The 22,576-nt window shown below is 44.3% G+C and overlaps 1 protein-coding gene across 1 annotated transcript in view; it reads right to left on the bottom strand.

Moving 5' to 3' along the window:
• Nucleotides 1-16,041: 16,041 nt before the first annotated feature.
• Nucleotides 16,042-22,576, bottom strand: part of OTOG (otogelin) — a gene marked incomplete at both ends in the record, with an annotated part of 80,563 nt that continues 74,028 nt past the window's right edge. Inside the window, 8 exons of the mRNA XM_081280376.1 lie at nt 16,042-16,242; nt 16,353-16,432; nt 18,553-18,598; nt 19,752-19,871; nt 20,065-20,169; nt 20,935-21,113; nt 21,220-21,295; nt 22,263-22,303. Of these exons, the coding sequence (XP_081136502.1) occupies nt 16,042-16,242; nt 16,353-16,432; nt 18,553-18,598; nt 19,752-19,871; nt 20,065-20,169; nt 20,935-21,113; nt 21,220-21,295; nt 22,263-22,303 (848 nt within the window). The remainder of the gene's footprint in view (nt 16,243-16,352; nt 16,433-18,552; nt 18,599-19,751; nt 19,872-20,064; nt 20,170-20,934; nt 21,114-21,219; nt 21,296-22,262; nt 22,304-22,576) is intronic.

The following is a 22,576-nucleotide window of genomic DNA, read 5'->3' as shown; positions in this document are numbered from 1 at the left end:
AAATAGCACCTGCGTATCAGAGAAAACATTTGGCCTTTGGTTTTGAGGGACTGGCTTATTTCACTTAACATGATATTCTACAGCTCCATTCATTTATCAACAAATGCCATAATTTCATTATTCTTTAAGGTTGAGTAATATTCCATTACACACACACACACACACACACACACACACACACACAACCCACATTTTCTTTATCCATTCTGTTGAAGGGCACCTAGATTGGTTCCACAGTTTAGCTATTGTGAGTTTAGCTGCTATAAACATTAATGTGGCTGTGTCACTGTAACATTTGTTGTTTCTCAAAATTGTTTTGACTTACTCTATTTTTCCATGTAAATTTTAGAATCAGCTTGTCATTACTATCAAAAAATTCTTCTTGGATTTTTATTGTAATTCCATTGAATCTATAGATCTGTTTAGGGAAGACTGACATCTAAATGATATTAAGTCTTACTATCCAAAATCACATTGGGTCATCCTTAATTTTTTCTTGTGTTTTGTAGTATTACACACACACACACACACACATATAAATATATCGCATATATTTTGTAAGCCTTACACATATGTATTTCATGGGTTTGGGTGCCCCTTGTAAAAGGTATTTGCTATGAAATGAATTATGCTTCCCAATACCAAATTCATATGTTGAAACCCTAATGCCCAATGTAACTATATCTGGAGGTAAGGTCTTTAGGAGTTAATTAGGGTTATAAGGGTGGGGCTGTAATCCAGTAGGACTGTGGCCTTATAAGAATAGGAAGATTCTGTGTGTATCTCTATCTTTTCATCTCTCTGTCTGTATCTCTCTCACCATCAAGTGAGGGCATAGTGAGGAGACAGCCACGTGCAAGCCAGGAAGATAACCCTCATTGGGAATCAAATTTGCTCTCCCATTGATATTGGGTTTCTCAACATCCAGAATTGTGAGAAAATAAATTTTGTTGTTGAAACCACCCAATCTGTGTAATTTTGTTATGGCATTTAAGCCAACTAATATAGTATAGATGCTCCTAGATTTATGATGAGGTTACATCCCAATAAACTCGTCATAAGTTGAAAACATCATTAGTCAAAAATGCATTTAAGCAGCTGGGGATGTGGCTCAGTGTCAAAGTACTTGCTTGGCGTATGAGGCCCTGAGTGCAATCCCTAGCACTGCAAAAAAAAAAAATGCATTTAACACACCTAATCTATCAAATAGTATATTTTAATAAAAGTATGCTGTGGAATATCAGTTATTTCTCTTTGTAATGGTGTGACCAGTGGGAGCTGCTGGGAGCTGCCCCTTCCTAGCCTTGCAAGAGAGTTACATATTACAGATTTTTAGCCCAAGAAATGATCGAATTCAAAATTAGAAGTATTGTTTCTACTGAATGAACATGACTTTTGAACCATTATAAAGTTAGGCCCATATCACAGTCTTGATTAGCGTAACTTAATAGGAAGATTTGAATAAAGGCGGTATATCCTGGACAAAAACTGGTTGTCCAGTTTTTTCCTTTGGCCATTTTTTGTTCCTATACATTGCCACTTACATTTTAATACGTTTACAGTAAAATCCCACCAAAGAAGTTTGCCTGGGATTTTGTTGAGAATTTCATTGAATATATAGATAAAATTGAAGGAAATTGCCAACTTAACAATGTTCAGTCTTCCAACTCATAAACAAGTTATCTCTAGACATTCACTTCTTTAAATTCTCTTATCAAGGCTTTGAGATTTTTAGCATATACGTCTTGTATATTTATTAAATGTATTCCTAAGTATTTTGTTCTTTTTTATACCATTGTGATTGGAATTGTTTTTATAATTTAATTTTCAGGTTGTTTGGTGCTATTTTTTTTAAAGAGAGAGTGAGAGAGAGTAGAGAGAGAGAGAGAGAGAGAGAGAGAGAGAGAGAATTTTTAATATTTATTTTTTAGTTCTCGGTGGACACAACATCTTTGTTTGTATGTGGTGCTGAGGATCGAACCCGGGCCGCACGCATGCCAGGCGAGCGCGCTACCGCTTGAGCCACATCCCCAGCCCTGTTTGGTGCTATTTTATAGAAACAATTGAGTTTGACATATTGTATTGGCATTACCTTACTAATCCACCCAATAGTTCTAGTAGCTTTTTTTTTATCATTTTCCAAGGATTTTATACATAAATTAGCAGTAATTTGCGAACAAAGGTAGTTTCACCTTTGCCTTTCCATTTTATTCCTTCATTTCCTTTTCTTGCTTTACTACACTGGTAGAACTTTCAGGACACCAGAACTTTCAGTGTAGAAGTAGTGAGACTATAATTCCAATCTTAGTGTAAAAGCATTCAATCTTTGGTCTTTAAGTGTGATATTATTTGTAAGTGATTTGGGGGTTTTTTTTTGGCTGTGCCTTTTATCTGGTAGCTTTCCTTCTATTCCTACTTTATTAAGAGTCTTTTTTTTCCTTTTATCATGAATAGGTATTGGATTTTATCATTATTCTTTCTGTTGAGATAGTAGAGTGAAACTTGCTCTCCATTTTATTAATATGGTTATATTGGTCAGTTTTGCATGACTGTACTAAAATACCAGAGGCAATTAACTTATAAAAAGAAAAGGTTTACATTGGCTTCTTACATTGTTAGAGTTTCCAGTCCAAAATCAGGCAGTCCTATAGCTTTAGGCCTCTGGCCAGGGCAGCTCAACATACCAAAGCAAACCATTTACATGATGAGTCAGGAAGCAAAGAACGACTTGGAGTCTCACAGTTCCCTTCAAGGGCATAACTTCAATGACCTAAGAAGCACCTTCAATGGCCTACCTCCTAAATGATCAGTTGCATAACCCTATTATATCACCCTAGGCACTAAGCCTTTATTTAATACATGGGTCTTTGGGACACACTACCCATATCCAAACCATAGTAATGGTGTATTGCATTATTTGATCTGGGAATGTTAAACCAACCTTGAATCACTCAGGTAAACCGCACTTGGTTCATAGTATACAGACTTTTTTATATGTTCCTGGATGTATTTTTTTGCTAATATTTTATTAGATATTATGATGATAATGAGTTTTACACCCACTTTATGAAGGGGACTGAAGTGTTATTTTATTTCTTTTTGTATCTTTAGCAAATAGGATAATATTAGCTTTATACAACAAATTGGGCAGTTTTTATTTTGAAAGAATTTATGTGAAATTTGTTGTTAGGGTTTAGATATGAGGTGCCCTCAAAAGCTCATGTTTGAGACAATGCAAAACTGTTCAGAGGTGAGTTGATTAGATTATAAGACTCATGATCTAATCAGTAAATTATTCTGCAAATGTGGATTAACTGGGTGGTAACTAGGAAGGTGTAGCTGGAAGAGGTGGGTCATTGGGAGATGTGACTATATTGTCCCTGGTGAGTGGAGCTCCATGTGCTTCCTGGTTGCCATTTCCTGTGCAGCTTTCCTCCATCATGCCCTTCCACCATGTGCTCTCTGTACATCTCCTGTCCCGAGCCAAGGAGTCACCTGATCACCTGATCATGGACTGAATCTCTGAAACTGTGAGCTGAAATAAACTTTTTATGAAATGATTTTAATTATCAATTCAATTTCTTTTTTCTTTTTCTTTTTCTTTTTGATATGTATTTTGATATTTATTCTTCCTTCCTGAGTCAATTTTGGTCATTTATATCTTTCTCAGAAATTTTTTTTCTTGTACTGGGGGATTGAACCCAGGGTCACTCTATCACTGAGCTAAATTGCTATCCCTTTTTATTTTTTATTTTGAGACACTGTCTTGCTAAGTTGCAGAAGCTGGCCTCAAACTTGAAATTCTCTTGCTTCAGCCTCTTGGGTAGCTATGATTATAGGTATGTAACACCAAGTCGAAGTCTTTCTCAAAATTTTAAAATTTGATATAATCTGTCTTGTCACTATAAAGTTATTAATAATACTCCCTGTCAATTCTGTCTGCGGCAATGGCCCCTCCTTTAGATTTTTTGTTTTGTTTGTTTTTAGTAATTTGTGTATTCTCTTTTCTATTTTTTGGTCAGTCTAGCTAAAAGTTTATCCATTATTGGTTTAATTTCTTTTAATGCTTTTTTTTTCTATTTCATTGGCTTCTGTCTGATTCTTTGATTAACTTCCTTCTGCTGACTTGGAGTTTGATTCAGCCTTCACTTTAAAGTCTTCTGAAGTGAGAAGCTTAGATTATTAATTTTGAATCTTTGTCCCTTTCTGTGTTTAAAACTATACATTTTCCTTTATGGACCACTTCATCTATATTCCATAATTTTCACATATTTTATTTTTATTTTTTTAAGTTCGATTATTTTAAGTTTTCATTTGTGATTTTTCCTTATTTTATTTAAAAATGTGCTAATTTTTATCTTTATTTGTTATTTTTAGTGATACATGACAGCAGAATCTATTTTGATGTATTTATAAAAACATGGAATATATCGTATTAGGATTCCAGTCTTGTGGATGTACATGATGTTGAGTTTTACTGTGGTGTATTCATATATGTACATAGGAGAATTATGTCAGATTGATTCTACTATCTTTTCTATTCCTATCTCTCCTCCCCTAATTCCCCTTTGACTAATCCACTGAACTTCTATTCCTTTCCTTACCACCTCCCTGCCTGTTGTAAGTTAGCATCAACATATGAGAGAGAATATTTAACCTTTGGGGTTATGGGAATTGGCTTATTTCACTTAGCATGATAGTCTCCAAATTCATTCATATATTGGTGAATGTCATAAAATCTTTCTTCTTTGTTGGCTGAGTAATAGCCTATTGTGTATATATATCATAATTTCTTTGTGCATTTTTCTATTGATGGGCATCCAGATTGCTATTGTGATTGTGCTGCTGTTATTATTTATGTGGCTGTGTCATTGTAGTATGTTGATTTTAACTCCTTTCGATGCATATTGAGGAGTGGTATAACCGGGTCAAAGGGTAGTTCCATTCCTAGTTTTTTGAGGAATCCATACTGCTTTCCAGAGTGGTTGCACTAATTTGTAGTCCCACCAACAATGTATGGTTATATCTTTTTTCCTATATCCTTGTCAACATTTATTGTAACTTGTATTCTGAATAATTGCCATCTGGTTGGAATGAGGTGAAATCTCAGTGTATTTTAATTTGCGTTTCTGTAATTGCTAGAGATGTTGAACATCTTTTTATGTATTTGTTGACTATTTGTATTTTTTTTTTTTTGAAAAGTATCTGTTTAGTCTCTTTGCCCATTTATTGATCGGGTTATTTGTTATTTGTTTTTTTTTTTGTTTTGTTTTGTTTTTTGGTTTTTTTTTTTTTTTTTTTTTTTTTTTTTTTTTTTTTTTTGGTGTTAAACTTTTTGAGTTCTTTGTATGTCCTGGAAATTAATGCCCTATCTGAAATGCAGGAGGCAAAGATTTTCTCCTATTCTGTAGGCTCTCTCTTTCTGCTGGTTTTTTCCTTTGCTTTGAGAAAGATTTTTAGTTTGATACCATCCCATTTATTGATTCTTGATTTTCCTTCATGCGCTTTAGGAAAAACGCTTCATGCATTAAAGAAGTTGGTGCCTAAACTGACATGTTGGAGTGTTGGGTCTACATTGTTTTCTAGTAGGTTCAGGGTTTCTGGTTTAATATCTATGTCTTTGATCCACATTTAGTTGAATTTTCTGTAGAGTGAAAAATTGAGGTTAAATTTCGTTCTTCCAGATTTCCCAGCACCATTTGTTGAAGAGTATCTTTTGCCTTTGTCTAGTATTTATGTGGGTTTGTTTCTGTGTCTTCTATTCCATTGATCTTCATATCTGTTTTGGTGCCAATACCATGCCATTTTTGTTACTATTGCTCTGTAGTATAATTGGGGGTTCATAACCCACTTCAGTCCAATGTATGAAGTATGTTATGTCAAGAGCTTTGTAATGTTGTGAACAACCAATAAAAAAAAAAAAAAAAAAAGAATTGCTTTGACTTATTCTGGGCCTCTTATTTTTCCTAATGAATTTCATGACTGCTTTTTCTATTTCTATGAAGAATGTCATCAAAATTTTAATAGGAATTGCATTAAATCTGTATAGCACTTTTGGTAGTATGGCCATTTCCACAATACAAATTCTGCCTATCTAAGGACATGGAGATCTTTCCATCTTCTAAGGTCTTCTCCAAAGAAATATGTAAACTTTTGAACATTTTGAGATTCTTTCTTTAATTTTTTTAGTTAGTTTTCTAGTGATTGGGAAATATTTTGGTGGTGATAATATTTCTTTAAAATTTATTGAGACTCAAGAACCTCAATCTAAGTATTTTTAAACATTTGAAAATTGTTTATTTTGTCGCTGTTGAGAAGATTAACATATGTCTTTGAAGACAAGTTGACTTTGTCGTTTAAGTTCTCCATATCATCATTGCAAATTTTCTGTCTAGTTTCCCTATCAGTATCTGAGAAGAATATTAAATTTCCAACTATAATTTTGAATTATCTATTTATTCTTTCAATTATGATAAATTTGCTTCATGTATTTTGGGGCTATGATATAAAATGCTTTTACATATATGCATTTGTACATTCTTGATATAGTCAGCATGTTATCATTATGAAATATTCTTCTTGGTCTCTGGAAATATTTCTTATTTTAAAGTCTACTGTTATGTTATTATAGCATCCCAACTCTCTCATGTTCACCATTTGCAGAATATAAAAACTTTTGTTTTTTTCTTTGAAATTATCAGTTTCTAAATGTTGTCTTTTGCAGCCAGCATATAGATAGTTCTTGCTTTTCTTATCCTGACAATGATTCCATACATAAGTTTTGTTGGGATAGAATTCATTTACCATAAATCCATCCTTTAAAAGAATAGCATTCTATATTTATTATGGTCACAGAGTTGTGCAATCATCATTGCATGGCTGAACATTTTCTCATTTTTCCCCCTGAATATGTTTTTATACATACGCTTCCTATTGTATGGTTATAATAGCCTCATGAATCATGCTGAAAAAATCAATTAGAACACTGTTCATGTCCTCTCCATTTCTTGTACTGATGGTATTTCATTGAGGACAGCATACATTCCCATCTCAACTTGGGCACCACTTTGAGGTTGTCCAATCTTTTCAAATAAACAATGATAGTATGTATAACAACAGTCTAGGATATCAGAATTGATACCCTGAGAGGGTTCTTTGCAGCCATGTTAGTAGGTGGCAGGGAGAGACATCCTACAACCACTCATTCATGAGTGGTGCTGGTTTCTATGGTTGTACCCTCTGATGTTGGGGTCACAGGGATGTTTCCCACACATGATCTCTCCTAATCCCCATGTAATTCTCACAACTATTATTACTACTATTCCAATTTTACAGTTGAGGAAACCAAAGCTTGGAGAGGTTCAGTAATTAGTCAACATCACAGAACTAGTAAGGGAAGCAACCAGGATCAGAGCCCAGCCATCTGTCTAACCTGTATGCCACACTGCCTCCCATTTGTTAGTAACATATTCATATTTCTGGCCTATTGATGGGACATTTCATGTTTTCCAGTACAGATACAGATATTTTCAAGTTTTAAATTTTCTTTTGTCATTTCATCTGGATTTTGCATTTTGAAAATATTCATGACTTCAGGGTTTTTGTCTTTAACGCTTGAATCCACAGCCATTTTTTTCATGTTATAAACTATTTCCTTAAGGTAATTCCTTCTTTGAGTTAAAATCCTCAGTGGAAACTGAGACAAAGGAATAGATATTTTTTAAGGGACTTCATATGTATTTAGCAAATTAAAATTAAAATTGTATACATTTACCAATATATTCCTATCAACAGTGCATCAGAGTGCCAGTTACGTTGTGGGGCGTAGTTTTTAATGGGTGTCTTTGGTTGACCCAAAGTTTTAAAATGCCTAATGGTGGATTTTGAAGTACAGTGGCATATGAGCAAAGGAGATATTTTTGGGAGAAGTCCCTTCCCTGTACCTCCTGAATCCCTTTCAGACCCCCTCTCTCCACAGGCAGCCCCTCCTGCACATGTTGGGGGCAGGGTCTGGGTTTAGGGCACCTCTGCCAGGATCATGCTGATCTATGTTCTTGCCTGACACTCAGCAGCTGTCGTGGAGGCGTGGGCTGCAGGCGTTGTTCCCCATGGGCCGTGTGCAGGCCGCAGGCCGGGGAGCCTTTCCCGCCTAATCCAAGGGGCACTGGCAGTAAGGAGGGAGACAGCTGGGTGTAACTGATCTGCAAAGGAATGGAATGGTGCAGGCCTCCCAGCATTGGGCTGAGCCGTCTGCAGGCTGCCTGCCCCAGCTGCTGAGGCTTTAACCCTTCCTTCTCTTTCTCCTCTGTCCCCTCTATCCCAAAAGTTGATATCACTCTGCTTAGCCAAGTCTCAGAAAGCTTCTTGAAGAATTGGATTCCCTGGCTGGGCCAGCTCTCCTTGCAAAGGACCCAGTCATATGATAGTTACTTTGGGAGAGGCTCAGGCAGAAGCAAGAGGTCCTACCTGGGGAGCTTCTCATCTCAGAAGAAGACAGAGATGCTAGAAGGGCTGTGGGTGACTCAGACAGTTGAGGCTTCGCAGTCAGAGCAGGAAGGCCCACTCTGGAATGGAGCTTGGGGAACACTTCTTGGTGGAGACAATGAAAGGATCCTTGGGTCTGGGTCTGGTGCTACCTCCACCATGACTCATTTTGCAGTGGAACCTTGGTTAAGTCCCTGTTCCTTTCTGGTATCACTTTTCTGCTCCTGAAAACGTGTAGCTTGAAGATGACCAACTATAAGTTTTATTCTGTAGCAGTAATAATAGCTCCATTCATTAAATGCATACTATAGGCCAAGGACTTTACTTATAAACATTCTCACCTTCATTTTGCTTGATTTGCATTTCCATCTTAGTGATGAGGAAACTGAAACTTGGAGAGATTAAATCTCATGGGTGATCTGAGCCACAACCTGACCCCACAATCCAGACTCTTCTACTACCTCCTGCTCCCCTTCCAGCTCCAATTCTCTCTACCCAGTAAGTTAGTTCAGGTGGACAGAGGAGGGTATCACAGCTGGCTGGGGCACAACAGAGATAAAGGTTTAGGGTTGAGTCCTGATCCTGCGAGTAAAGGGTGGGCAGGGGCCAGGTTGAGCTCTTTTCTCCCGCTTTCCACTTGCCTGAGTCCAGTTGGGCTGGGATGCCCTGGCAGCCTCACACATGAGCACAGTCACTGCAGTTGTCCTCCCCTTTCTCAACCATGATCTCATTCGACTCTCATGCCAACCCTAGGATGTAGAACCTGTTGCTCCTCCTCAACATGGGGAACTGAGGCTAGAAAGTTGCCAATGTTTTCCAGCTGCTAACTGGACAAAGAGAGATTGGAGTCCTCTTTTCACTGCCCTCTCCAGCTTCCCAGAGGAAGGGGCCTACAGTACACGTCACCAGGCACCCAGCAATCCTCTTGGTTTCTTCCCTGGCTAAGGAGGAAAGTCTGAATGTGAGTTCAAGTCCTGATTTCTCTACTCTCCAATTGTGCAAGTTGTTTGCCTCTCTAAGCCTTACCTTCCTCAGCTATTGAATGAAGATGTGAGTAAATAAATGTATGACTGCTAGAGCCAGGCCAACATCTCTTTCCCCTGGGCAGAGCATGGATACAGGCTGGCATGCAAGCCCTAGATAAGCAGCATCTAGAGCTAGGAGTACATAGAGCTAGGAGTGGTGAGAGGCCAGAGAGAGGGATCCTGTGGGTTGGGGTTTTGCAGTTGGTCTGAAGGGTAGGCAGAGACAGCCTAGGGAGAATAAGGACAAGTTATTCCAAGTGAAGTTAAGAAACAGGTATGGACACCGTATGTAGGGAGGAGCAAGGGTGGGACTGGGTTTGACTGATTGGGGAAGAGGTAGTAGGGGTTTCATGGCAAGTGATCATTGAGTAGCAAACCTAGAGAGTAACTTAGCTTTAGAAAATTGAACTCTGCAAGGGTGCAAGGACTGGACCAATTCCCTACCAAGCTGCTTGCCCACTTCTACCTACCTCCACCCAATCCCTGGTCTGCCAGGAACTCTGGGCAAGGGGCCGGGGAGCAGTAGGAGGGTGCAATTCCAGCTTGGGAGAGACAGCTGTGCAGGCCTCCTGCCTGCTGTAGGGGATTAACTGGCACTGTCACAATATGTTGGGGGGCACCTGGCTCCCCAGCTCTGCCTACCCTTGCACCCTTTAACTCCTTGCTGTCTGGCTTCTCATTTTCAAGCTTAGATATACACTCTCACTTATTTTTCATTACTTTCTGTGTTATATACTGGGGACACAAATTGTGTGTGTGTGTGTGTGTGTGTGTGTGTGTGTGTATGTGTGTGTGTGCATGTTGCTGAGAACTGAACCTGGGAGCTAGTGCATATGAGGCAAGTGCTCTACCACTGAGAATATGCCCAACCCTACGGGATACAAATGAATAAAGATCTAGGGCAGAGTCTCCCTAGTCAGAAGTCCCTGGATCCTTCATGATCTCTCTTCATGTCAGCTCTGGGCCCTCTGAAACCTTATATTTCTCTCAGCAAGTTCCTTCTGCTTTGGCTCCTTCCAGGACACATGGTAAAATCACTGCCTCTGCAAAGCATCAAATAAATCTTCCCTTGACCTCATGCCCTCTCTCTCTTCTGTCCTTTCACCTTCTCAGCATCATCCTCATCACTGTTTCCACTTCCTCACTGAGAAGACGAAGTCCCCTGGACCCATCTCTTCCTCTTAACTGGGCACACAGCTGGACTACATCCCCAGCCTCCCTTGTAGTTAGATGTGGCCACATACCCAAGGGAAAGAAAGCAAGTCACCTTCAGTTCCATGTCCCACATACCTCCAGCACATGTTCCCAGAATGCCTGGGCCCTAGCTTAATGTACATGAGCATATCACCCTGGGAGACTTGTGCTAAAGATGGTAGCACCTCCAGACACAGGAGCTAGGATCTCTTCATCTTTCCTGACATATGTTTCCAGCTACCAAGACTACCTATTTGGAGGGTTTTTTTGTTTTGTTTTGTTTTAAAACAGGAAGAAGAAACAAAGTTATCCACAGAAAAGATCTAATTTACAAACAAAAGAGGAATTTTGTTCCCCATCTCCTCTACCTTTCCATGTGGGACAACCAAAGAAAGACTGGAACTCAAGAAAAGGGGACTAGAAAGGGAAAGAGAGTGAGAGAGATTTCCTGTGGCAGAAAGTGGCCAAGGAAATTATTCATGGAGCATTTGACCTTCAACTTGAAGTGGTTCCTGAACTTGCCACCTGCTTTCCCCAAACCACGAAGATCTTGAGACCTTGAGTGGTTTGAACCTTGGAAAATCTAAAAGGCAGGATTACACATGGGTGAGAAGACTATGGGGACCCAGCCCTGGGGCTTGTACTGATGGAGGTGATGAGAGAGGCAAGGAAAGGGTTAAAGGGCCTGTGAGCAGGATTGGCTCCCCTCTCAATGAGGGCAGTAAAATCAGCATGTCGCCTCCAATTTGCTCCGGGCTGACCTTGAACGTGAATCATTCCATCACAATGTCCTTATTGATTTCCACAGGAAGAGGATTAAGCCCAGAAAATCAGGGCGGGAACTTGAGCCTGCACCACGGAGAATGGGATGGTTCTGCGGCTCAAAACCCCTCGTGTTTGCAAATATGTCACAGGGGACCAAGGCTGGGCAGCCACCCTGCTTGGCCACCAACTCTCTGAGTAGCCAGACTGGTTCTGGTCTTCTGTTTCCTTACCTGTGTGTGTGGCCTTTGGTGTTGTCTCAGGCTTTAAGTCATGGGTAGAGTGTGGGGAGGAACCACAGGAAGGGGAGAGAGGCCATGGATGTCCCTAGAGCTTTGAGTCTGTTCTGGTCTATCCATCCTCCTGTGCACAGTTACAGCCCTTGGGATACTCAGAACCAAAAAGGTTGCTTCCAGTTGCCATTGGACTAGCTGGCCCTAACAGCCAGGAAGGGCCCTGCTCAGTGCTGAAAATCCTTCAAGGGAATGAGACCAACATAAGGGTGGTGTGTGTGTCTATCAGTCTATTTATCTGTGTGTCCCATTTTTTTTATAGGGGCATAAAGGAGGTAGGTCATTTTGTGAGAACCAACCCACAAGTTCCTTTCTTCATTTAGTATATACCAGAGAGCCCAACATGTCAGTGCACAAAAGGGCTACATAATATAGTGGACTGTAACAGGTTATTTACTTGTTCCCTACTGATAGGCATTTAAAGTTGCTACCAACTTTTAAAACTTAGGACAATGATGCAATATGCCTCCTGGCACATGCTTCTTTGCATGAATTCTTTCTTTAAATGTTGTTATGAGTTTCCTATTGCTGGTGTCACTAATTACCACAAACTTAGTGACTTAAAGCAACACAAATTTATTCTCTCATAATTCTGTACGTCAGAGGTCTGAAATCAGTTTCATTGGGCTCAAATCAAGGGGCCAATAGGTCTGTGTTCCTTCTGGAGGACCTGGGGAAAGTCTGTTTTTTTTGAATTCCAGCTTCTAGGGGCTGCCTGAAGTCCTTGGGAAGAGCTGCTTCTTCTACCTTCAAAGTGCATAAGTCCAATCTCTACTTCTCTCTCACTCTGACCCTGTGTTTACCTGGGCATACCTGGATAATCCAAGATAATCTCCCAATTGCAAGATCCTTAACATAATCACATTTGCAAAGTCCCTTTTACCATGTTAGGCAATGTATTTACAGTTTCCAGGGGTTAGACGTGGGCATTTTTGGAGGGTTGTTTTTCAGTCTACCACAACTTCCTAGAAGTAGGATGATGTAGTTAAAAGATTTATTTTTAATAAATCCACATCTCCAAATTCTACTTGTGAACACTCACAACAACACTGCTGGTACTGGCCTTTCAGAGGGCAACTGGACAATATTGACAATGGTTCAAAGTTTTTACATCTCGTCTTCTCACAATGCAGAGCAGCATTAGTGATTTGCCTCATGTTAATCTTTTGCTAGAATTTCTTGGCCTAAAAGAGTTGTTTTCCCCAAGAACAAGTTGTGAAACAAGATTAGGAGTTTTTGCCAAAAGATTGGAATGGAAGGTTGGCTTCTGGTGGGAATAGGTAGTAGGTGGTGACTGGATGGGAATAGAGAGGTGAGGTGGGGGATGAACAGCCAGACACATTGTAATGCCAGCAATGGGTATGACCAAGAGAAGCTATGGCCTCCTGTGGGTATACCATGAGGGTGGAGCAGGAAAGCTGAGAATTGCTGCTGACAGGAGCCAAGGAGGGCCAGATCCTAAAGCTGGTCACCAGTGACAGACTGAATGTGAAAAACACATTTGAAAGCCCAGGACTACCCTCCCAAACTGAGACTGCAGAAAGACACTAGGCCAAGGCTGGCTCACTTAATCTGATGCCCTCTGCCTCTGTCCATACAGCCTCTGACTAAAACTGGCCCTGTTCAAAAAACTAATTTGTCATACTGAAAATAAGCAGATGGGCGTGCCAGTGAGGTGAGGGATGAACAGTTGGGAGCATTAGGATTCCTGTAATGGCTGAAAAACCACTTTGTATCTTAGTCTAAATATATATATATATAAATTTGGTAGAGGAAATTGGAGATTTAATCCAGGAGCACTTTACCACTGAGCTACACTCCTAGCCCTTCTTTTTATTTTTTAATTTTTTGAGACAGGATCTCTCTAAGTTGCTGAGACTGGCCTTGAACTCACAATCTTCCTGTCTCAGCCTGCTAAGTCACTGGAAGTATAGGCATGCATCACTACACCTGGCTCTTGCTGTATATTTTTAAGTCATTTTTCTTTAAAGATATAGTTAATGTCATATTCTGTTGAGCTTAGGGTTCAAAATTCTGAAAGCAATTGGTACGTGATTTAGGGAGTGTGTTGTGGCTAAGGACCATGCACCATTGATCCTCATCTATCATGGAGAAATTTGGAAGCCCTTCCCTACTCCCTCTCTCTCTGTAATAATGAAAAGTTAAGAAGTATGAAGTATGCACTTAAGGACACCTGTCTTTTAAGTACTGCTATAGCTGCATCACATAAGTTATTTCATAATCAGCAGATCAAAAATGTTACCTAATTTTCATTCTTATTGCTTCCTTGACCCATTGCTAATTTAAAAGTGTGCTGCTTAAGAGGCTGTAAGTCTCCTTTTTCATTAGGAAAAACCCCAAGGTCCATGTCAGCAGTCAGGTGGACTATGAGAGGAGAAACTTAGGGACCTCTTGTATTCTAAGCACTGACTCAGTCCTAGGCGCTTCCTCCTCCTTCCCACATGGGACAACCTGGGAAAGCAGTCTCTCATTGACTCCTTAAGGTGCCAGTGATCCTTTAAAGTTGAAGGGTCACTAAAAACTCATCACTGTATTCTCCCTAGTGTCACCAGAGTGACTGCAAAACCTTACTGAACTCTTTGGGAGAACAACAGGGAAATAAATACAAAACACTGAGAGGTCAACATGAAACATACTCTCAGGGTCTGCCTCATTCACATCCTATGTGAAAGGCATTCACTCCTGGCCCCATGGAACTGAGATCACTCCTCAGTCCTTCCACCTGAATGTCAGCTCCCAATGTCCTCTTCCTTTTTCCCACCCCTTCCTTTAGAAGCCCATCTCCAATCAATTCAATCCCAGCCAGTAGATACCCACCCACCAAGGGCCTTCTCTGAGTGGAGCACAGGTAGGGTAGGAGAAGCCAGGCTGGCCTCTAGTCTCTGAAATAGGCTCTTCTCTTCACAGCTGAGACTTCATATTCAAAACAAATCTGGCACCCTCAGAGATGCTCAGAGGCCTGAAGTCTTCCTGGGATTTATTGATACATAAACAGAACACAGTTACAGGAGCAAAGAAGCTGTGGGGAAAGCTGGGCACCATCCTGGCACAGCCTCCTGACCCCAAGGGGTACCAGGACAGCCACACCTCTGCAGACATTCAGGGAAGTGCAGGGCCTGAGCAATGTCAGGTGCCCTTTGGATCCAGTAACACAAAGGGGCACAGGAGGCAGAGGATCTGCAGAGTGGGGTGTGGATAGGAGTTCTGGCCTTGGCTAAGGACCCTCTGGTTTGGGGACAAGGTTCTGACAGATGCTCTGGGCTGCTGAGCCACATACACACAGGGTGTATTTTCTACCAACAGACACTTTTCCACTAAATAGACCATGAAGCACAGAGCCTGGAATGGCTGAGCCACAAAGGCAGGCCCCTCCAGAGACCAGCTCTAATATGTCCTTGGAGAAGAGGCTGAGCCAGGAGCTGTACTTGCAGACTGGAAACATTCATCACATAACCAAGGGCCCCCTCAGGAGGGTGAGATGCCAACAGCATTTGAGATGAGATACACTGGACTCCTGCTAATGAGCTTATTCCTCCTTCCACCATCTCAAAGAGCCAGCTCATCTGCCAGGATGCTTGGCTTGGGAGTAAGGGGGTGTGTATAGAGATGCAGGCCTCAGCCTGCTCTCCTAAGTCATTTCCTGAATTACAATATCAATGCAGGAGAAGGGAATCTGAGGGTCACTGAGTCCACTCCTCAGTTTTTGTGCCTGGCCTCAGACATCTCTGTGAAAGGACCTGGTCCCTCAAGTCTAGCTCTTTTACTTTTTTCAAGAGTCCTGGACAGCTCTATACAGCCTCTTTCCTTTGACTGGGTCTATGTTTCTCCTGTGGTTAAAAGGGTGTAGAAAGAACCAGGCCGCCACACCCTGACCCTATGCGTGGTCTGGGGTCTGCTCTGGTCCCAGCTTCTAGGGAAAGTTCCAACTCCCTCCACCAAAGAACCATGACCAGAGTTACAAATATACAGGGGATGGCCCTGGATCTGCAGTCAGTTCTTAACCTCAATCCAAGAACAGAATTGAATTCCCAGAATCCTGAGCTGAGACACTTTCCAGTGTGTGGAAAGGGTGACCAGAAAGGGAGCCAGGAGGACAAGTGTGGCCTATTCTGGTCCCTCTTGGGGCCTCTGCCCATCATTCGGTGCTCAGCACATACAGCTCTCCACCACCTTTGCCCACCTCCCTCTAAAAATTCTTGTGCTGACTGGAAGCAGAATATTGGGGTTGGCACACATGGCCCAGTCAGGCCAGCCCCCAAGCTTCAGGACCATTGGCAGGCACAATCGGTGGGCTCCTGCACTGTGTAGGGCACCCAGGTGGCGTTGGCAGCACAGAAGAGCTGCACGGAGCGCCGCTGCAGTCCCACCTCCCGGCAGCACTTGCAGAAGCGAGCATAGGTGTTGATATTGTGGTTGTAGATGCTGGCAGAGGGGCACCTCCCATCGCAGGACACTAGGTTGACCTGGAGACAGGCAGGCCAGTGAGGCGGCCTGCAGAGTGCCTGCTTCCCAAACCCCCTTCATCCCCATCTTTGCCTATCCCCGCCCCCACCGCCATGCCGCAGTCACGCACAGGGGTGTTGCTCCTACAGTCATTCTTGCGGATGGTCATGCGGATGGTCACCTTCTTGCAGGAGCGCCCATCCTCCTTACCTGGGGGAACAGGGTGGGAGAGGCAGCTGTGGCCCAGATGGGTTCCCTGGGGGCAACAGGGTGGGCCAGCCTGGGGCAGTTAGTGTCATGCTTGAGGGTCCCACTTCCAGGTTAGTGTCCATGCATTAGTGCCCCTCCCCATGTTTTAACTCAATGCCCTGGAAGGAAGTGGAGTGGGGGAAGGCAAAGGTAACATAGGGAGCAACCCTGGGTGTGTCTGCACCCCTTTCTGAGCTTCAATTTTCCTACTCTGAGAGGGCTTCTAGCCTTCCTTCAATTCTCTGAATGAATGGAAACCCCATTCATTAGCATCCAGTCCCTAGCAGAATGCTTCACATGACAGCTTCAATGGATTTCCATATCTGTCAAATGGAGCCAGGGATTTGCCCACCTCAAAGAGCTGTTGTAAGTATGGAAATTGATCAAATGTGGGGTTTCTTCTGCTCTGAGCAGGCCTTTCACAACCAGTCATGTGACTTACTCTTGCCTTCAACATCCCTTCACAGAGACCTTTTCTGATCCTCCTTGGAACTGCTGCTCCCTCTGTCCCCCCACCCAGTCCTCTCTTCCTGATCCTTCCCTTGTCTTATTTATATCCAGGGCACAATCACTGTCTTATCAGTGACACATATGCTGTTGAAGCATAAGTTTAAGAGCTTTCCCTTGCCTGGGCCCTTTCCATACTCTGCCACCCTCAAAATATTCACTTTCACACCTCAATATATATTTATCATTTTGTGTTCATTTCCTCAATGAAGATCCCCAAATTGCATAAGGTTCACACCCCACACAACTCTGTGCCTCTGTTCTATGATCTATTTATTTGTTCTTTCTCTCCCACTAAAATGTCAGCTCCAGAAGGCCTTATTTATATGGTGCTTATGGCATTGAGCTGATGTTCAACAATCCACTGGACTCATGGACTCACTCTGTAAAAGCCTAGGAAGCCTACCAGAAATGGGCCGGAATCCTATCTCCTGGCTACCAAGCCTCACCACAGGGAGACAGGAGAACCAAGGGCTGTCCTAGTCACAGCCCTCTGGGTACTGAACAGAGACTGACTTAAGTTACCAGCTGGAGAAAAGTGTGGCAGCACTGGGCACTGGTGGGCATTAGGTGAGAGGGTGCTGCTCAAGCATTCCCATGCAAGCAGGGGATGCAGCTCACTACGCAGCATGCGCTGTGGGCAAGGAGCAGGGGCCTCCCCCTCCCTCGCCCCCGGAGCTTGGGGCCACCTAGCAGAGGGGATGCTGTTGTAAATAGCAGTGCAGCTGCCTGCCTCCAGTCCTGTGAGTTTCCAAGAGAAGTACCTGGGTGGCAGTGGGCACTAACCCGTGGAGGAGAGGCAGGGCTAACGGGGACCACGGGAAACAGAGTCCCCAGGGAACCTGGGGAGAGGGACATGGATTGCAGGTCAAATGGGGGCACATGGGACATTCAGGGAGCATGAGGTATGGGAGAGGGGTCAGACAATGAGGCCCTGAGCCCAGTGTCCTTGTAGCATGTAGTATGAACATAAAAGAGCCCAAATGACAGCCCTCTGGGGACATGGTCTGATAATCCTAGGAGAAGGACAGGCACATGGGCAAAGGTCCTTAGGCTGATTGCTCTGTTCATGCCAGCAAGGTTGGGACTATAGGCTCTGAATGTTCAGGGGCCCAGGAGCCAGGATAAAGACAGATATACAGAGCTGTCATTCTGACTTAGGGACCCTGGAAGCCTGAATCTCACTCAGGAGGCACGTCCATGACCAAGACTCCTGACCACAAAGGAGAATCCATACGGTGGACATCTGGGCTGGGGGTCTTGGCAGAGGCAGGAAGAGGCAGAGTGACTGGTGAGCTACTGACCTACTAACTACAATGTCTCAATATCCCCTGTCTTCACAAAGAAGAAAAGGCCTTGTATTGGAATAAGGGCATGAGCATGGCCTCTGGCCACCTTCTTCTTCTTCTTTTTTTTTTTTTTTTTTTTGCCAGTGCCATGTGCTTCATGTCAAGGGGTGTCCCTTCTCCTACTCAGCTCTGAAGAGTTGCTATCATAGGTGCCAGTCCAGGCGCTCTGATCCCTGACATGACATTAGCACCCCTCACCCTTGGGCCTCCACCATGCTCACTCACATGTCCTACAGCATCCTTCCAAGGAAGGTACCACAGAGCCCCCAACCTGGAGGGAGAGAAAGGAAAGGGAGGGTGAAGAGCTTTGTTCCAGGACAGAAGCCAAGGTCCCAGCAATAGGCAAAAATAGTCAGTCTTGACTGACTGTTCCTTCTGTTCCTACCATGAATGTCCAGGCAGGAGTTCCAGGACTGGCGCAGGCCATGGGAGAGCCAGAGGGGCTAATCTGGCTGACTAGACAACCAGCACTAAGTGCCTGCAGCCCCCAGTGTGGCTGCAGCTTTGGTAAAATGGCGCAGAGCCTCCTTTCTTTCCTGAGGCAGCTCCCCTATTCCTCTACTGACTCTGTGCTGGGGAAGAGGAGGATTTGGGAATATCCCACCATTAGTGCTTCCCTGCACAGAGGGTCAGGGAGGAAGGATGCAGGGATGACCCACCTGGATTCTATCTCAGCCCTCAATAAGTCATGCATCTCCTCTAGACCTAGTTTCCCCATCTCTAAAATGGGGGCAACTATCCCTTATAGCCCTCCTCCTCTATTATGAGAGGGATAAAACAATGGATGGGACAGTTCTTAGAAAATAAGTGTGTGTGTGTGTGTGTGTGTGTGTGTGTGTGTGTGTGTGTTTGTGGGAGTCTCAATATACACGTATGATTTTGTGAACAAATATGCAAGTATGTGTGCACATGTGTGATGCTGCAGGTATGAGAGTGCGCCTGTGTGTGTCTCTCTGTGTGTTTATGTATTAGTTCTCTAGGAAAGTATCAGAATCTTCAAATGTCCAGTGTTAATCTCAGGCACTTTAATAATTCAACAATAATCCCTAAAGTTCCAAGCATCCTTTTCCATGAGAAGTGCCCATGTTGACAGCTGTCTGTGCTAGGACTGGACACCTGTCAGCCCATCACAGGACTGGCCATGCACTGCTTGAGATGTGTCTGAGTATACCTGGAACATGTGACAGTGTATGTTTGCATTCACTGATGTGTGGTCATGTGATTTGTCAGGATGTGGGATGTGAAGTAGTCAGAGAAAAAAATTGCATGGAGAGAAGTGGATTGGGGGTGGCGGTGCAAGCACAGGTTCCAGGGAACCCTGGTCCCACACTCCTGCACATGGGACTCCCACCCTGCCCCAACAGCCATCAGTGAGGCAGCCCATGCCTTGGCCTAGGCCATGCTGTAGGAGGAGGTGGACTGACCTTGGTGCATTCGGTCTCATTGAGTGGTGGGCAGCTGATGGGCGAGCGGACAAGCACGGCACCCAGGGGAGTGCTGCCACAGTGGTGACGAGTGCAGTCTGCGATCCAGGATGCCCCTGGCTGGAGGGCACAGAGGTGAGCAGTCGGGGCTTGTGGTCAGATGGATGGCACAGGCCTGAGGACAGTACAGTCCAGGACCTGGCACTGCTCAGGACCCTGTCTGTACTGAGCCCTGGCATGGGAGCCAAAGAAGGTGCTAGTCCTAGTGTCCCTTTCTGAGACATCTGCCCAGGTGGGCTCAGGGGCTGCTTACCAAGAACAGGGAGGTGGTGCCATTGGGGAAGGTGAAGAGGCAGGACACGTTCCTGCAGGAGCCACAGCAGGCCGCCAGGTCTCGGGGGTGCTCATACTCCTGGTTCTGCAGGCCAGAGTGGGATGGGATGGCATCAGCCAGGTTCCTGCCCACCTCTGCCTCCAGCCCTTCACTGTCTATTTGTCTCTAAGTGAGACCAGAGCCCCGGAAGGCCCCCCTGTAGGTGCTCAGGAAGGGGAACTACTAGCCTCCTCCTCTCTCAGGCAGCCAGACAGTTCATCCTACTCTCTACCCTAAGACCCCTTATTGCCAGTGCCCATCAGCCATGGTGTCAGAGCATTTCCACCCTCCACCACCCGAGAGACAGCATTCTGGTAATTAAAGTTCCAGTTTTGGTTCTAGACAGACCTCAATTTAAGTCCCAGTTCCTGTGAGACTTTTGACAACTGGTTAAACCTCCCTAAACCTTACTTTTCTCTTCTGAAAAATGGGAATAAATCTAACCCCTTTTGTTCAAATAATATTTACTTAGCCCTTACTAGAAGCCACTAGTAAGTACTCACTGTTGAAAGTACTGGGCATGTAGAAGGGCTCAGCAAATAGTAACACCACAAATAAATAAACCAAAAGGATAAATGTCAAATACCCATATTTTCCAGGACTTAAATTTGTCCCTTTGCTCTTGATAGTCCCCTCCTGGCCTCTCTCATCCTGCCTTTCTTTAGAGGTCTTGAAGGCTTCTCTGATACCCACTCTCTAGACTTGTTTGAAGGGCTCCTGGCAAGATTCTAGGCTCCCCCTGATTTCTGGAGAGCCTAGTATCTACCAGCCCAGCCCTGCTGACCCCCATGCATCCGTGCTGCCCCCTACCGCCTCGCAGTGGACATCACAAAGCACGGAGGTGGTGTTGATCTGATAGAAGCTGGTGAGGGGGTCGATCAGGTCCGTGCAGCGGGAGGTGTGGCACACGCCATCTGCCGAGAGCTCCACCACTGTCTGGCCAGGCTGCATCACCCCCAGCTCACGGCTTAGACACACGGGAGCCTTCACTGGAAGGGCAAGCAGTGTGATAAGTCATCCAGAGCCCAGCTTCCACACGGCCTCCACCTGGCTGGCTCGCCCAGGCTCTAGCCACAGACCCCTTGCTCTGCTCACCGCACTCGTACTTGGCGCAGCCGCACACGTTCTCCTCACTGTGCATGAACTCCTCATCAAGCTGGGACTTCTCCCACTGGATGGGGCAGAGGGGGTCAGCACCCTGGGTGCAGGCCCTGTCCCATCTTTAGGAACAGTCTGCCACCAGGGCCCCTCTTTGTGTCAATTGCCTCTGTAGTGGGCGGGTGGGGCTGGCAGGCCTGGGGACCCTTGGCACCCTGGAAGCTCACTCACTCTCCCCACTCCCAAGCCTCCCTCTGAGGAGCATTCTCCCTGGCCTCCCTCCTTCATGGAGGGACTGTTCCTCTGCTGCTGGCCTGGTGTCCCTCTTGGCTCACACTACCTCCTATCTTTCTTCATCAGTTTCGGGAAGAAGAAAAATGGATGGAGATCAAAATAGGAGGAAATGTGTGCTAGAATGAGGCAAAGGTGCATGTGATCCAGAGAAGGACCTAAAGGTCACTTCACTTTTCTCAAGGTATTTTCACTGCCTTCTGTGGCAGGGCAGTCTGGTGGTTAAGGGCATGGCTCTGGCATCAATTTTTGATTCCAATCCTGGCTCTGTGACTTTAACTTTGGCTTCCTTGTTTGTATAACAGATAATCACAGCATCAACCTCTTGGGGTTGTTGTTATAATCAGTATAATAATACACACAGAGGCCTGGGAAAGTTCTAGGCCTTCCATAGCTTTCAATAAGCATAAGCCACCATCATGACTTTCATTGTCGTCTTCATCATTGTTCCTGCTTTCATCATCTTCACCTTCCCCACCATCTGCTTCATCCTGACATCATTCCCAGCATGACCACCACCATCAGCATCATCAACATAATTTATCCTCACCACAACTCTGAGTTATGATCATGCCCACCTTACAAAGGAGGGCGCTGTACCCAGAAAGCCAGTGGCAGAGCTTGGGACAAGAACGCTGACTTGCATCTCAGGGCTCTTTGTACTGGAGAAGTAGGGTCTCCAGGGGAGAGGAAAGAGGAAAGGAAAGACTGGCAGACCAGGGAGGGCGGGGAGGGGAAGGTCTCCATACCAGATGGCACCGGGGCACTGGGATTGTGTCACAGTCACACTCTGAAAAACAGGAGAGGTCAGGACCCACCTTCACCAGAGATGCCCAGGTAGAAGTTCCTGGAGCTCCCAGACCGCTCACTGCAGGTGCAGCCCCACCCCCTGCCTGGCAATGATACAGCTCCAGCTCCAGCACAGCCTAGGACCATGGAGTGAGGGGAAGAGGCTAAAATCTGTGCCTCCCTCCTTCCCTGCATAGGGGCTACTGATGCCTAATTGGGAAGGTGGGAAGTGATGGATGCTGAGTGCCAAGCTCCTCACCAGGTACAGAGTGAG

Source organism: Spermophilus citellus (assembly GCF_964194105.1).
Source record: "Spermophilus citellus genome assembly, chromosome: 2".
Taxonomy (NCBI): Eukaryota; Metazoa; Chordata; class Mammalia; order Rodentia; family Sciuridae; genus Spermophilus; species Spermophilus citellus.
The sequence above is the reverse complement of the archived record's forward strand: the minus strand, read 5'-3'. Positions and strand labels throughout refer to the sequence as shown.